This window comes from Tachypleus tridentatus, chromosome 2 (assembly GCF_004210375.1).
Source record: "Tachypleus tridentatus isolate NWPU-2018 chromosome 2, ASM421037v1, whole genome shotgun sequence".
In the NCBI taxonomy this organism is placed as follows: domain Eukaryota; kingdom Metazoa; phylum Arthropoda; class Merostomata; order Xiphosura; family Limulidae; genus Tachypleus; species Tachypleus tridentatus.
Genome location: NC_134826.1, coordinates 26,778,636 through 26,796,987, shown reverse-complemented (window position 1 = coordinate 26,796,987; position 18,352 = coordinate 26,778,636). Strand labels below are relative to the sequence as shown.

At 32.9% G+C, this 18,352-nt stretch overlaps 1 protein-coding gene across 1 annotated transcript in view; it reads left to right on the top strand.

Annotated features, from left to right (window-relative positions):
• Positions 1-18,352, top strand: part of LOC143235342 (zwei Ig domain protein zig-8-like) — a 99,555-nt gene that overhangs the window by 72,884 nt on the left and 8,319 nt on the right. Inside the window, exons 3-4 of the mRNA XM_076473430.1 lie at positions 5,292-5,502; positions 14,344-14,640. Coding sequence (XP_076329545.1) covers positions 5,292-5,502; positions 14,344-14,640 — 508 coding nt within the window. The remainder of the gene's footprint in view (positions 1-5,291; positions 5,503-14,343; positions 14,641-18,352) is intronic.

The following is an 18,352-nucleotide window of genomic DNA, read 5'->3' as shown; positions in this document are numbered from 1 at the left end:
ATGAACACAGGCATGATAGCTAATGTTTTTATAAAGCGATTCAATATACTTATATTTGTTCTAACATTATTTCATTTTCTATCCTGCAAGTCAGAAGTTAAAACGATCTTTTTTTGTAAATCAGAATTCACAAATAAAATATTTCACACTCTTTCTATTATTAAAGTTATTATAAGTTTAATAAAAGAGTAACTGTCGTTTGTTCTTTCAAACAGTTAAAATATTTAATGTATTAAAACAACTCTTAAGACTAGAACGAAAGCTACAGTATTTTAACAAAATTGTTTATAACTGTTTATAACTGTGTACTAAAGCTAATATTTCAGACGTCATAATGCTTCACACAATTTCAGTCTAGTCTGTTTTAAAAATAAAATAAACGGTTTGAAATAACGTAGGAGTTGAATAGCGACCAGGCTTGGATATCCCTAATCACATTTAGTGAGTAAACTTTCAACTTCTCTCTTGGGGTCGTTTTGTGACTAACGGATCTGTAATAACAGTGAAGTTTTCAAAATGGTAAATATATACAACTTGTGTACAAAAAATAATAATAGTACACTTGTCATGTACACAATTGAAAAACTGAGATACGTTTTTTTTTTTAATTTCGCACAAAGCTACACGAGGGCTCTCTGCGCTTGCCGTCCTTAATTTAGCAGTGTAAGACAAGAGGGAAGGCAATAATCAGTGATGACGAGAAACCCACTTGTTGAGAAATTTATATGCAAAAACGGCTCGTTTGGGCTGAAAAACACTTTAGAAGAGCGAACAACGTTGTTCGCTCTTCTATGTAGGGAAGGCAGCTAGTCATCACCACCCACCGCCAACTCTTGGACTACTCTTTTACCAACGAATAGTGGGATCGACTGTCACATTATAACGCCCCCACGGCTGAGAGGGCGAGCATGTTTGGCGCGATAGGGATGCGAACCCGCGACCCTTAAATTACGAGTCACCCGCCTTAACACGCTTGGCCATGCCGGGCCGAAACTGAGAAACATTTATAAAGTACTGTAGCTCGTTACTAAATGCAATTACACAGTAAAATAAACTCACAAAACAGTTAAAACAGGTTGACGCAGTAAAAAGATATTAAAAAGAAGAGGTATTTATTCCGAAGTTGTGTCGGATGTTTCGTTGTAGAATAGTTTAAAAGATTTACTATTGTTTCAAGAAATCCATTGTTACTCTCATATGGTGCACTTTTTACATTTGTTGATTTGTTTTATTGTGGTAGTATATGTTAAAGTGCATATTTTATTATAATTTTACAGTTTATTTTTATTACGCTATTGATTTTTGACTATGAGTCGTAACTGAATGATTTCAGTTTTTCCTACAGTGCGCCAGTGCTGGGATTAGGAACTTACAGCGCTAAAATCCAGGATTTGACTTCTGCAATAGGCTAAAATCAGATAGCCAAGAGAATAGTTTTGCTATCAAACAAAGAAATGGAACAAAATGGATACTTCAGTTGTATTGGTGTAATAGCTGGCTTGTTGTTCTTCTGTGTTTATCACAAAGCTGTACAACAGGTTTTTTATGCTTCGTTCACCGAGGGAAATCAAGCCCAGAATTCATGGCTTTTTTAATACTTCAACTTATTGATGACCCACTGGTGACACTATCCACAAAAAGGGCTAATATCAAATTATATGTTTATACACGTATGAACTCTAACATTCAAGCACCGTAACTTTACCATATGCTCTCTAACTAAGATAATATAAGCCCATTGTTGATATATAAAATTCATTGTAGAGAAGGAAACTCATATGGTAACAGTGATAAATGTTACTTCATACACAATTGTAGTTTTCTATTCATTTAGCAGTTCGTTTGTTTTTTACTATAGGAATTTATAATTCTTTTCCACATGGTTGCACGTAAATAAATTCTGTGCAACAATTGTATTTTCGTTGACTGAACAATAAGCAAATATCTCCTTAAAGTAAGAAAATAACGTAAGTTTAGGATACCTGTGTTTATTCAGATTACTCATAACTTTAAGCCTAATTCTCTATTATATATTATATTGATTACGGTGATGTTAAATTACATAATGCTAATACCATATTTCATAATTACACAATTATTACATGAAACAAATTTTAGATTCATGTTTTATCTAGTATAATAGGTGTTATATTAAATCATACAATGTTTTTACTCATTTCTGGCTTACGTTTTGAGGAAAATAAATTATTTTTTCTATTCCTTTAAATTATACTTTTATTACTTTTTTATTTCACAACATATTGACTCGATCTGGATAGAAAGTCATTTCATAAAAATACTAAACTAGGTACCACTCAGTACACACAGTCAGCTTTTGTACTTTGTAGTCTATTTGAATGGGCCTAACATTTTCTATAGACGCTGCCTATAGTTTTCAACTTTTATTTCTTGGGTTGCGAAACATTAAAAGAAAAATTACATAAAGTCATTGATCAGAAATGTATTATAGTTTGCCTATGTAAAACAATGTACACATTTAAGCTGGGTAATTCATTGATCAGAAATGTATTATAGTTTACCTATGTAAAACAATGTACACATTTAAGCTGGGTAATTCATTGATCAGAAATGTATTATAGTTTACCTATGTAAAACAATGTACACATTTAAGCTGGGTAATTCATTGATCAGAAATGTATTATAGTTTACCTATGTAAAACAATGTACACATTTAAGCTGGGTAATTCATTGATCAGAAATGTATTATAGTTTACCTATGTAAAACAATGTACACATTTAAGCTGGGTAATTCATTGATCAGAAATGTATTATAGTTTACCTATGTAAAACAATGTACACATTTAAGCTGGGTAATTCATTGATCAGAAATGTATTATAGTTTACCTATGTAAAACAATGTACACATTTAAGCTGGGTAATTCATTGATCAGAAATGTATTATAGTTTACCTATGTAAAACAATGTACACATTTAAGCTGGGTAATTCATTGATCAGAAATGTATTATAGTTTACCTATGTAAAACAATGTACACATTTAAGCTGGGTAATTCATTGATCAGAAATGTATTATAGTTTACCTATGTAAAACAATGTACACATTTAAGCTGGGTAATTCATTGATCAGAAATGTATTATAGTTTACCTATGTAAAACAATGTACACATTTAAGCTGGGTAATTCATTGATCAGAAATGTATTATAGTTTACCTATGTAAAACAATGTACACATTTAAGCTGGGTAATTCATTGATCAGAAATGTATTATAGTTTACCTATGTAAAACAATGTACACATTTAAGCTGGGTAATTCATTGATCAGAAATGTATTATAGTTTACCTATGTAAAACAATGTACACATTTAAGCTGGGTAATTCATTGATCAGAAATGTATTATAGTTTACCTATGTAAAACAATGTACACATTTAAGCTGGGTAATTCATTGATCAGAAATGTATTATAGTTTACCTATGTAAAACAATGTACACATTTAAGCTGGGTAATTCATTGATCAGAAATGTATTATAGTTTACCTATGTAAAACAATGTACACATTTAAGCTGGGTAATTCATTGATCAGAAATGTATTATAGTTTACCTATGTAAAACAATGTACACATTTAAGCTGGGTAATTCATTGATCAGAAATGTATTATAGTTTACCTATGTAAAACAATGTACACATTTAAGCTGGGTAATTCATTGATCAGAAATGTATTATAGTTTACCTATGTAAAACAATGTACACATTTAAGCTGGGTAATTCATTGATCAGAAATGTATTATAGTTTACCTATGTAAAACAATGTACACATTTAAGCTGGGTAATTCATTGATCAGAAATGTATTATAGTTTACCTATGTAAAACAATGTACACATTTAAGCTGGGTAATTCATTGATCAGAAATGTATTATAGTTTACCTATGTAAAACAATGTACACATTTAAGCTGGGTAATTCATTGATCAGAAATGTATTATAGTTTACCTATGTAAAACAATGTACACATTTAAGCTGGGTAATTCATTGATCAGAAATGTATTATAGTTTACCTATGTAAAACAATGTACACATTTAAGCTGGGTAATTCATTGATCAGAAATGTATTATAGTTTACCTATGTAAAACAATGTACACATTTAAGCTGGGTAATTCATTGATCAGAAATGTATTATAGTTTACCTATGTAAAACAATGTACACATTTAAGCTGGGTAATTCATTGATCAGAAATGTATTATAGTTTACCTATGTAAAACAATGTACACATTTAAGCTGGGTAATTCATTGATCAGAAATGTATTATAGTTTACCTATGTAAAACAATGTACACATTTAAGCTGGGTAATTCATTGATCAGAAATGTATTATAGTTTACCTATGTAAAACAATGTACACATTTAAGCTGGGTAATTCATTGATCAGAAATGTATTATAGTTTGCCTATGTAAAACAATGTACACATTTAAGCTGGGTAATTCATTGATCAGAAATGTATTATAGTTTGCCTATGTAAAACAATGTACACATTTAAGCTGGGTAATTCTTTTCTGCCTGGCAGTGGTTGAAAGTTAAGCTTGATGGTTTATGACACTAAGATTCGAAGTTCTGTCCCTGTAATTGGCATAGCTAAGGGCGCGAACCCGCGACCCCCGGATTACGAGTCGCACGCCTTACGCGCTTGGCCATGCCAGGCCTAGGCATAGCTAAGACAACACATTGTGCAACTGTTTTTTGTTTTAACTATAATGAACACTAACGTGCATCTAAACCTCGATGAAAGCTACAACAAAGTAAAAATCCTAGAATCACCCTAGAAATATACTGGTGCAAGTAACACACCTGATTCAAAATCAGTTCTGTTTCATCAAGATATTTAAAACAAATAAATATACAAATTCATGAATGTTAAACGAGCACTTAACACACTTGTACAATACATTTATTATAACACAACACTTCTACAATACATTTATTATAACACAACACTTCTACAATACATTTATTATAAGGCAACACTTCTACAATACATTTATTATAACACAACACTTCTACAATACATTTATTATAAGGCAACACTTCTACAATACATTTATTATAAGGCAATATTTATACACAACTCAATTTCTTAATATTAGACTTAAATCAAGGCATTGATTGCCAAACACATGGTCGAAAAATAAATTGAATAAAGTCTTAATATATTTTATATACATATTTTGAGCTGGTAAACACCATAATAAGGTAAGACATGAAATATTTTTTTAATTGTTCTTATGTATCAAGCCTTTTCTTTCTGTTAATATCAGGTATCCTGGATTCGAAGAAAAGATTTTCATGTTCTGACGGTAGGGACCGACACTTACATCAGTGATGAACGTTTTCAAACCGTCCGAATAAACAATGATAATGACTGGGTTTTGCAGATGAAGTTCGCACAGTTAAGTGATAGGGGTATCTACGAATGCCAAGTGAGCACCGACCCGAAAATTAGCTTCTTTGTAAACCTGACAGTCCTGGGTAATAGTATATAAACATTCATGTCTCTTTACTAATTAAATTTCTAAAGTTATTTCAGACTTTCATATAAAAATGATTATATAAAGAACTTTTCATGATAATATATTTTCTTTGGCATTGAAGTTCTAAAACTGGTTACATTGAATATGATATCCTCAAGTTATTTATAAAACATATGCGTGTTTCTGATATTTTGGTTGCTTAAATGGCTTGTGTGAAAGACTTAATGTTGATAAAAAGCAGAGTATCGGTTTACTTTCTAGACTTTCATAAGTTTCAGATAAGCTATTTTTAATTAAATTTGAAGTAGACATAGTTCACATACCACATCCATAGATAGTTCCGTCTTGAAAAGAGGAACTGATGTCAGAAAATAACCCCAATAATCGTAGAGTTTTCTGAAAGTAGATTTTCCTTCATGAAAAAAAGAAGAAATGATAAACAGAGGATTAAATGATAAACATAGGATTAGATGATAAACAGAGGATTACTTACAAGTTTTTTAAACGAGAGAAATAAAAAAACAATTTCTTATGGTAATACAAACAGAAAGCTGTAATGTTATTCATAGAATTAATTATAAAGCTAATTACGTAAGATGTATCGTAAATAAAGCAATATCGGATTGTTACTAAAACTCAAAGTTCTGAGAGTATTATCACAATGAAATGTTAGAAAGAATTCAGACCTGGTCTGTTATATCAAAATGAGCACATATTTTGATTACTTCCATCCTTTTTTGTAAACAGAATAATAACATTAACTAGTTCATGTTATAGTAATGCTCTTTATCGTTACATAAAACATTCTAGAAACACTCTTTACTTAATTAAGAGAAAGCATTCCTTCAAACAAAGTTGAACTTAAAAGTGAAAGGAAATGCCACTGCTAATACTGAACCAGTTTTTAAGGTACTGGACAAATCTAACTGGCCCGGCCTGGCCAGGTGGGTTAAGGCGTTCGTGGGTTCGAATCCCGGTTGCACCTAACATGCTTGTCCTTTCAGCCGTGTGAGCGTTATTATGTGACGGTCGATCCAACTATTCGTTGGTAAAAGGGTAGTCTAAGAGTTGGCGGTGGGTGGTCATGACTAGCTGCCTTTCCTCTAGTCTTACACTGCTAAATTAGGGACGGCTAGCGCAGATAGCCCTTGTGTAGCTTTGCGCGAATTTCAAAACAAACAAACCTAACTGGTATAGGTGCTAATTACGTTTCAAATTAAAACCATAAAAGTTGAAGCACAATAGGTCAGCAGTAAGTTACGTATTTACTTTGATAGCATCCAGCATACGATTGCACTCACTGTGCAAAGCATTGATATTCTATCATAAAGCTTTGTACTAAAGCATCAAATGCTTAAAAGCTGTATACATATGCCACATCTACCAAACAAATTTTAATTAAGAAATAAGATATTAACTAAGCAATATTTTTGAATATAAAATAATTAAATAAATAAAGAATTGCACATTACTATAAGATCCACTGGTTTATTTGTCTCAAACATTGTTACAACTCCTAAACTTTAAAATACAACAAAGAATGACATATGAAACAATAATGCTAGTAATATAAAGCGTAAACATTATATTTAGAATGTCAAATAAATCTATCAAAGTAATTTTATATAGAAACGAGCCTTAAGTTACAATATAATTAGAAACTATTACAACATGAATATATAACTTGCTTATTACTATGGATTAGTATGAGCTATATTTTGTCGAGAAATATATTATATATTTGACTAAAATAATACTGTATTGGAATATTCAACTCTGACTAACAGATAGTTCACATGCCCCCTCCTCCAGTGGCATAGCGTAATGTCTTTGGAGTTACAAAGGCTAGACAACGGGCTTCGATACCCTCTGCAGACAGAGCACAGATTGCCCTTTGTGTTTAATTACAAAAAACTGCAGTAAACCATATATTTAAAACTTTGATGTGCATTTATATTAAACTTCATAATTCAGTTTGCTGACGAGTACATTATGATAAAATCTGGTTATGATCAGTTAATTCTTCCAAAGGAAAACAGTGATATGTGACCAGAGGTTCTCCCATGGTTTACACGAATATTTACATAACCTGGTTGACGTTCCTTTGTTTATTTTCCTAGCTGTTCTCTGAGTAATTCCATTTGTCATACGACATATGATATTTAACGTAATAATTATGCGTTTCCTTCTGTTTCGTTTTCGTACTTTACTAACAAGGTAACATTTGCATACATTTTACATAAAGTCAGTTCTTTATCTGTGTGTGTGTGTATATATACACTACATGGCTAAAAGTATGTGCTTGTTGAATACCTCATTCCAAAACCTTGGGTATTAATATGGAGTTTGTCCCCCCCCTTTGTGCTATAACAGCCTTCACTATTTGGGGAAGACTTTTCACTAGATTTTGGAACATGGCTGCAGGGATTCGCTCCTATTCAGCCACAAAAGCATTAGTGAGGTCGGGCTCGAAGGCCTGGGTCGCAATCGGAGTTCCAATTCATCCCAAAGGTGTTTGATGGGGTTGAGGTCAGGGATCTGTTCAGACCAGTCAAGTTCTTACACACCAATCTCGGCAAACCATGTCTTTATGGACCTCTCTTTGTGCATGGGAGCATTGTCATGCTGAAACAAAAGAGATCCTTCCCCAAAATGTTGCCATAAAATCGAAAGCACACAATTCTCTGGAATACCATTGTATGCTATAGCATTAAAATTTCCGTTCACCGGAACTAAAGAGCCTTTCCGAAACCATGAAAAACAGCCCCAGACCATTATTCCTCCTCCACAAAACTTTACAGTTGGCACTATGCATTCAGACGGGTAGAGTTCTTCTGGCATCCGCCAAACGCAGACTCGTCCGTCATACTACTAGATAGTGAAGCGTGATTCATCACTTTACAGAACGCGTTTCCACTGCTACAGAGTCGAACAGCGGTGTGCTTTATGCCAATCCAGTGACGCTTGGCATTGCTTATGGCGATGTTAGGTTTTTGTACGGCTGTTCGGCCATGAAAACACATTTCATGAAGCTCCCGACAAACAGTTCTTGTGCTGACGTTGCTTCCAGAGGCAGTTTGAACTCGGTAGTGAGTATTACAACTGTGAACAGACGATTTTTACGCGCTACGTGCTTTGGCACTCAGCAGTCTTGATCTGTGAGCTTGTGTGGTATACCGCTTCGTGGCTGAGCTGTTGTCGTTTGTAGAAGTTTCCACTTCACAATAACAACACATACAGTTGACCGAGGCACCTCTAGCAGGGCAGAAATTTGACGAACTGACTTGTTGGAAAGGTGGCATTCTATGACAGCACCACGTTGAAAGTCACTGAGTTCTTCAGTACAACCCATTCTACTGCCAATGTTTGTCTGTGGAGATTGCATGGCTATATGCTTGAGATTATGCACCTGTTAACAATGGGTGAGGCTAAAATTGCCAAACGCACTAATTGAAAGGGGTGTCCACATACTTTTGGCCATGTAGTGTATATATATGTAAAAAAGATGATACTGATGAAGATGATATTATTGTAAAATAATCTTCAATTCAACAATGAAATTTAAAATTCTACAGTTATTCTACAGATTGCAGATAAACATTTGAAATTATATTTGTTGAAATAAAGGTTGAAATACGTTATTAGTACAGCTAGACATTAATTACACAAGGTCTGTATCGGCCTATTTCAATCCAATGTTCCACATGCATTAGTAACTGTGTGTTGGTCTCTATTTCTTTAATTATCCACGAGTGTGTGTATGTACACATGATTCCATTGAGTCATGTGTATTACGTGAAATTGATCGCTTTTCCACTGTGAAAATATTGTCACTTTTCTAGTCGTTAAAGCATGTAAATATTTTAATCGATATTTGTAGATCGAGGAATTATAGTTTCTTAAGAAACAATAGGCTAAGCAACTCGTCCACAAACTTTCAAACTTAGAACCAAAAGATAAATCTGAAACTTGCGAAACGATGATCAGTTATGAAGAGAAACGTACAATTCACGAATTTTTATTCTGACGTAAATGGTGTATAGAAAATTCTTATGTTGTTATTTACTTTGTTTTAAGCTAATGACTGAAGTGGAAATTCAATTCGCAAGTGTTGATTTGTTTGTTTGTTTGTTTTTGAATTTCGCGCAAAGCTACACGAGAGCTATCTGCACTAGCCGTCTTTAATTTAGCAGTGTAAGACTAGAGGGAAGTCAGATAATCATCACCACCCACCGCCAACTCTTGGGCTACTCTTTTACCAATGAATAGTGGATTGACCGTAACATTATAACGCCCCCACGGCTAAAAGGGCGAGCATGTTTAGTGCGACGGGGATTCGAAGCCGCGACCCTCAGATTACGAGTCGAACGCCTTAACCCAACTGGCCATGCCGGGCCCCGCAAGTATTGAAACAAAATTACCTCGATGCTTTCTTTAAATGAATATTTTAAAATAGAATGAAGTAAGTGAGTAAACAATTAAACTGTAAAACATAAACATTAATTGTGATTTTATTATACTTTTATTAACATATAAATTATTCTCATTTTGATATAACATAAAAATTAACTACATATAAAAACACGATTTATTTAGATCACGAGGAAACAGAAAAACCTTCATGAAAATACTGAAAATGTCTTATACAAGTATCATGTTTGACTCATTAAAAACGTTTAATAGCGTTGAAAACACCTTTTGGATTGTATATAACCTAGAACTAAGTTCATATATGCACATTATATCTCTAAAATAATTTAGTTATATTAAATAATGTACTGTTTTATTTGTCACAATCAAATATTTCATTAAACCTAAAGACAAAAGCTTTGGAAACGTCGTTGTGTGTTTTTTTTGAAACAGTACATTCTATAATCTATCAACAGATTTATAAACTGGCATAAGAGTGGTTTATTAAACATACACACATTTAAATATATAAATAAGTAAATATTAAGTTGAAAATGTTTCGCAACTCGAACATTTAAAAGGTGGATTCCTTTACAACTGTTCAAAGTGAGATAGCGTCACGTTTACGAACTTAGAATCCGGGATTCGATTCCCTGCGATAGACACAGCTTTGATTTTCAATGAGACAAACAAAATGATTATTAAAGATTAAAACATTTCATTATTATCAGTTTAGTTAATAAGAAAATAATAGAAGACCTTCTATTAAATAACATTGCGTCTACCAAATTGTTTGTTTTACTTTCGCGCAAAGCTACACAAGCCCTAACTGCGCTAGCTGACCCTAAATTAGCAGTGTAAGACTAGAAGAAAGGAAGCTGGTCATTACTATCCACCGCCAACTCTTGGATTACTCTTTTAACAACAAACAGTAAGATTGACCGTCACTTTACAACGACCTTGGCCGAAAGGGGCGAGCATAGTTGGTGTGAGGGGGATTCGAGCCCATGACCCTCATATTACGAGTCGAGGACCTTAACCACTTTGCTATGCAGGGCCATATCTATTTAACGTAAAGTCTAGTTACTGTAATTCCTACACATTAATCTATATTATAGAAACTTTGTATCTTTTTATACTTTTATAAGTCAAATAATATTAGTTTTTTGACATTTTAAAGTTTCATTAGGTTTTTTTTTTACGCAACAAATAAGTTGTCAAAGTAGTCATTGGGAAGTCGAATATTTACTGCGCGAAATTCTCATCTATCTAGGACTAGCTTGACGCTATTAGAGTGTTCTTCTTTGTATTAACTCACATAGATGAGATGTGTATGAATACATAAACGAAGTGTTGGAGCTTCTTACTACTTTCTACTGTATAACGATTTGTTGCAAGCTAGTAACACAGGGAACGCACTAACAGATAATGGCTCATAACGAATGTGATCATATAAGCACGAGAAACGAGTTTTGCTTAGATGAGTTTGTTTCGAAAGTCGATATTCACTTTAAGTTCCGAAAGCCAGGGTGAAGAATAAGCCATATTCTGTGACTGCATTATAAAACAGAAACGGCGAATTGTTCATATGCGACGTAATCAAGGAAACTTTTATTGATTGACGACCTTTGAGTAGCAATATATATATGTTGTTGTTTTTTTTCAAAACGCGCTGCCTTAAGTACGGCATATTTCAACCGTGCAATTTCAAACAAAGATCGTTAGCATACATTCATTTTGTAATATTTTTGAAATGCCGTAAAACCCTTTTTATTTTCATAGTTTTTTTTTCTTAAATAATAATTATGCTCTTTCGTATTTTAGTATCCCTCAGTGGGTCAGCGAAAGGGAAACACCAATCAATAATCGTATTTTAGTGTCCCTAAGTGAGTCAGCGAAAGAGAAACACCAATCAATAATCGTATTTTAGTGTCCCCCTGTGTGCATTTAGAACTGCACACACGTCTCCAAGTGACGCAATGGCATAACCTACAGACTTACAACTCTAGACACCGGGTTTCGATACCCATGGTGGGCATAACACTTATAGCCCACAATACTATTAATTAGAGAAAATTTAAAATAGGATATTATATGCAGTGCAGTTTTATGTTTATATCCATTTAAGATCGACGACAATTATATATAAATTTGATACATTCCGAGATACATGTTTGTTCTAAGTGGGTTTCTCGTCAAGAAGAAATTTCAAGATTAGTTCATTATTTCGGGTGATATGTAAACCACAATTCTTCATCTAATTAAATACTTTTTTAACCTTGTCCTAATATGTAATTTTTATCATGTAGATAATTTGCTCTATGGATCGCATGGTGTTAAGCTCGTAAGCTTACAACGCTAATAATCAGGGCTTGATACTCTCGATAGCCCATTGTGCAGCTTTTCCATTAAACACAAACAGAGTAGAATGGGTTTAACGGCTCATTAGACACCAGGACAGTCCAACGGAGATTTATGGCATAGTTTGTTTTTTGTTTATTTTTTGTTTTGCATCTTCTTCTCGCAAGCACGTGCTTAAGTTCGGAGAGTACTAAGCCTTGGAACGCTTCTGAAGACATTTACTACAGCTTGTTGTAAGAACAAATCCGGTGTGTATTAATTTCCAAAGGATATTGGATTTCGAACGAATGTATGGTAGTCGAAAATCATGAATGTCTCCGCACAGTAAACACATTTTTAACGCTAGTGATCGTAAATCTTCAGTGTCACGTGAAACCAGTGGATGATTATGAGGATATATTAATAGTTCTATAGTCTCATATTTTCCCTATAATAACATTTGTGGAAGGCCTGGTGTAGACAATCTTAGTTACTGTAGTGTTATATTTCCTCTATAGTAGTATTTGCTGGGTGTCTCGTGGGATCATTCTTAAGCACTTTAATGTTATATTTGCCCCGTAATAACATTTGTGGGATGTCTCGTAGAGTCGGTCTTAAATAGTGTTATATCTTCCCTACAACAGATAACACGTATTTTTCTATCCATGAATTGTTTCCGTGTAGTTTAATTATAGTCGAGAGGGTGTTATTATTAAATCAGATTGGGTTAAAATAAACTTAAAATAAAACTACGGTGGATTTTATTAGTTACATGCCGGTAGAAAGAAGTTGAAGTTATTTGATAGTATGTAAAATATTGACCCGGCATGGCCAGGTGGTTGAGGCGCTCGACTTGTCATTTGAGGTTCGCGGGATCGAATCCCCGTCACACCAAACATACTCGCCTTTTCAGCTGTGGGGGCTTTAAGTGACGGTCAATCCCACTATTCTTTGGTAAAAGAGTAGCCTTTGAGGTGGCGGTGGGTGATGGTGACTGACTAGCTGTCTTTCCTTTAGCCTTACACTGCAAAATTAGAGACGGGTAGCGTAGATAGACCACGTGTAGCTTTGCGCGAAATTCAAAAACAGACAAACGTAAACTATTTGTAAATAGCATTTAAAAGTTATCTACTCTCAATCCTCTTGTATTTCCGACTAGTACGGAGGTAAGTCTGCGGATTTACAACGTTAAAATCAGGGGTTCGATTTTCCCCGGTGAACTCAGCAGATAGCCTATATGAAAACACACAATCTTCTTACACGTTATTCTTGTGTGCAGATACGAAAATGTTCCAGTGCGACTTCTTGTAGACGCATGCCCTCCAATGGCTCAGTGGTATATCTGCAAAATAAGAACGCTAGATAGCCCATTGTATAACTCTGTGTTTAATTCTAAACAAACAACAAACGAAACCTTCATAATATTTATTGTTCCATACAGGAAGAAACAAAATATAGTTATATGAAAAGTATCTCTCAAATCTAAGAGATGTAAAATTGCTTTTGTTTTACAAACGATAAAAACTTGATAAAATCTGAATATCTTAACTTACGATATTTGTTTGGGCTTAATTAATTAAAAAATGTGTTTGCAGTTAAATACGAAACTACACAATTCACTACTTGTGCTCTTTTCACCGAGGACATTGAATAAATGTCTAGTGTTGAATGTCCACAGATATACCTCTGTTCTTCTAGTAAGAGGAAGGTACTTTATTGATTTATTTTGTTTTGTGATTTTTTTAAAGAATAAAGGGCCTACACAGTTTTTACAAGGCAGTAGTTATGATCGAACAAGCGTTCATTACGTAGCAAAGATTTTTTTCTATAGAAGTAATTTAAGTTCGATTGCATGTTGATTAGATATTATTATCTTAGCATATTTGTCTTTAAAAACTTAGAATGATTGTAACTTGGGACGATTAATAAAAGGATTAACTTAACCACATGAGGAAATGTACAGGTAAATTGTTCGAGAAACTTTAGTTTACTGGTACCGTTTCATTTAATAGCCGTTCAAGATAAACGTTTGCAGCTTTTATTGCGTTGTTTGCAGTGTTTCACTCATTTATTATTAGCTGATTTTCAGTTGCAGAAGCTTATATACAAGGTGGTCCCAAGATTATCGTGGAAAAGGACAGTTCAATAGAACTCACCTGTGTGATCCGAAACAGCCCTGATCCACCTGTGTTCGTCTTCTGGTATCATAATAATCGAATGATCAACTACGACTCGGCTCGGGGGCGCATTTCTGTTAAAAAGGCAGAAGATAACACAGTGATAAGTAAACTCCATATCATAGATATTGGAAAATCAGAAAGCGGTAATTATACTTGTGGACCATCAAATGCTAGTCCTGCAAGCGTTTCTCTTGTTATAACAAATGGTAAGTGAAGAATCTATTGAATATTAAAAATAATTATTAACGAATGGATTTTTTTTGCACGATTACAGTAAACTTATTATTTCATGAAATGACCCAAATAATAAGGAAATACCAAAAATAACTACACGTTTTAAAAAATAAATTCGCTTTTAACCATCTAGTTTTGTTCGTTTTATCTAAATGATGAAACTATCATGAATATTTATAACGGTTCGTCTAGACATTTGAAATTACAGTTCGTTATCGTATAACAGTGTGGAAATATGTATCTCAGAACGGCTGGTATGGGTATAAACCCTTTTATTGATAAGGAGAGAACAACGTTTGTGTTTAATATTGTTATTAATCCAGTTAACAATAAGAAGCCCTCAATCATTGTTAACATTCACTTGAAGAACATAAAACAATACAATGCATTAGTTAATCACCATTAGATTGTTAAATCTAATATCTAAATCAGCTCAAACTTCTCAGAAAGTTAGAAACCTCAAATGTAAGATCAACATTTAATTCTGGTGAAAGGGATGTGTATAATAGTTATAACCAAATTACGATTTTTACCTTTTTTTCAAAATTATAAAGAAAACAATATGAAGCAAAACGAATTATGACTTTTTAAAGTAAATGCAATAAAATTACAAAGAAGCAGCCGATTTTAGCCTAAAATGAGTATAATTTATTTATCTGAATTATTCAAAAACATATATTTGTGTAGGAAAAATAATAACATTTACAGCGAATCCAGAGAAATTGATTTCCAGTTGTGTTCAGGATATTTCCGTAAAGAAATTTATTGTTTGATTTCCAAACATTTCAGCAATGTTTTGTATAGATAATTATGGAGTTTGTTTGTTTTCTTATAAAAAAGCCACATCACCTAATCTTCTGAGTCCACCGAGCGGAGTCGAACTCCTGATTTCGGCGTTGTTAAGCCTTAGATTTACTGATGTACCAGCGGAGAATGATAATTATTGTTTAATTTCCATTGTACTAATCAACGTTCTATAATTATAATTATTATATTGTTTATGTTAGTGTTGTAGATGTTTCAGGACAAATAAGCTCAGTTTACTTATTTATAGATATAATAATTATTAAGATAGTAAGAAGAATTACGTATGCCAAAAATATATTTAGGAAGGTAGTTTATGGTTTAGTATAAATAATACATATTTAAACAGCCAGTAAGCCAAGTATTTTCTGTCCTGAAATTTCCAAGATATATTATCAGACACATCAATGGCTAATTAGTGTTAATTACAACAACTCTAAATTACTAAGTATTTTACCATAGAGAGGAAATCCGCTATAAATTATTTACAGGAAGGGAAAGCTTTAGATGTTTAAATGAAAAACAAAAATAAACTCGTACTCAAGATAAATCTAATATATTCAAGATTTGTCCTTCTGTTTATTATGAAATAAAACGCTTCCTTCCATTAAGAATATGCAAATTACTTTTGTACACGACATAGGAGAGAATAATTAGTTATGGATTATCTATCCACATATGATTCTTCCATTTTTACTAATCATTATAAAATTGTGAAATGATCTGTCATAAATTACGTTAGACATAAGTTGATAAACAGAGAATTTGGTTTTTATATTACAGTATTGCTTGTTATATTTTTACATGCGAATAATGTAATATCGCATAATTTGGACAGCGACCAATTTAAATAATATATCGGCCTTTCTAACCCAATTATTGTAAAATTGAAAGCAATATAGAATTTATCGATTATACAAAAATAATTGTAGTAACAAATGAAACATAAGTTACTTGATTAGAATCTGTCAATTTATAAAAAAAAACAAAAACACATTTATGGTAACAAATGAAATATATGTTTCATATTTTCAGTTTATTCCTTGTACTTGGGTTGCTAGGAGTGGACAGCTTCGAAGACACTAAAGAGAGTAACTCACATATAGTTTGGTATTTATATAATTAATATAGTAGAGAACATGCTACTTGTTTGTTGTAGTTTTGCTCACATTTACTCATGTGTATCAAGTAGAAACTTCAAAGTGCTGGCACCAAATGTTTTGTAACATGTTGCAGCATGTTTCTACATAACTGAGTGAATGTTTATAGACTAAATACATCTGAAAGAAACACGTGCATCTATGATATCAGAAAACTATTTTTAACCATTATATCAACTTTGTGTATGATCGTAACCGTTATACGTGGATAAAATTTTGTTCTTTTTAATACTTAATTTGACTGAATTTAATTCGTGATGACGAGAAACTCACTTGAAGTAAAAATGTATCCAGGACTGTTGGTATAGGTATTAACACTTTTACTAATATATTAGAGAACAACGTTTCGACCTTCTTAAGTCATCTTTTATTAGTAAAAGTTTTAATACACATACCAGCCGAACTGAGATACGTTTGGCTGAATTATTACTTATAGTATTTTCATCGAAATTAGAATGGTTTGGATGCATCTAGGTACCTCTAATTTTTAAATAAAAGGGTTTCCAAGAAAAGTAAGATGGGGGTCGTAATGTTTAATTTGTTTTTTTAACTTTACTTAATTTGCAAAAATTAATCATTTGTAAAATAAGGTTTCAAGCAAACCATGTAGTCGAAGGAAGTCCCTAACCCTTAACTATATAATTCAGATTATTCAAGTTAAATGGACTTATAAATAAAATACCTTTTTTTTTCTCTTTACGTGCACCGTGATTATTATACAGCACACTATTCTCCTAATGTTTAGACAAGTAACATAGTTATACAGCACACCACACTACTACTACGTTAGTGGCAAACTATGGCATAAGTGTTTGTTTGTAAAATATTTTGATAAGAAATATGCCACTAACAAAATAATGTAAGAGTGAAGATTGAGAAGAGATAACAAAAGCAGGATAATTCGTATATCATATATCCTGCAACACCCAACACCCACCAAGTGTCCTTTTGTTTGGCACGTCCTCTGCGACATGGGTCCCATTACCTGCACGTGAACAAAGTAATTCTCAACATTACTACTTCTTACCAAATTACACCAAACATGCTCGCTTTTTGTGGGGGGTCTTGTAATGTGACGGTAAAAGAGTAGTCCAAGAGTTGACTGTGGGTGGTAATGACTAGCTGCCTTCCATCTAGTCTTACAGTTCTAAATTAGGGACGGCTAGCTCAGATAGCTCTCGTATAACTTTGATCGAAATCCAAGACAAATATACTTACCATATTACTTATGTTTTATATACGTCCTATCTCAAATTACGTATGTGATAAATAACTTGTAGCACGCATTTGTCTTTCTTTCTTACGTTTTGAAATTTCTAATGTCAAAATGCAGAATATTACATAAATTATATTTTAAACAATCAAATGCTATTTGGACCATAAATCTAATACATTTTGTAGCAAGCGTTACGGAAAGATGTTAACATAGCTTAATCATTTATTAAAATAAATTGGAAGTAACGTATCTCCCAATTTTATCAAATGTCATAAGTTCCCGGGTATCTCGCGAATTAAGAGCTTGGCTGTCGTAGAAATGATAAGGGCTGACGTTTGTTGGAAACTCATCCATTACATGGTTTAATTACCTAATTCTATTTAGTGAAGTCTTTTCGGCCTGCCATTAAACGTAGAGAATATATTATAAACGTGGGATCTATCAGATTAAATACAGAACGCCGATGTATAAGATCTTTTTACGTGTTTTGGTATAGAACGTTAA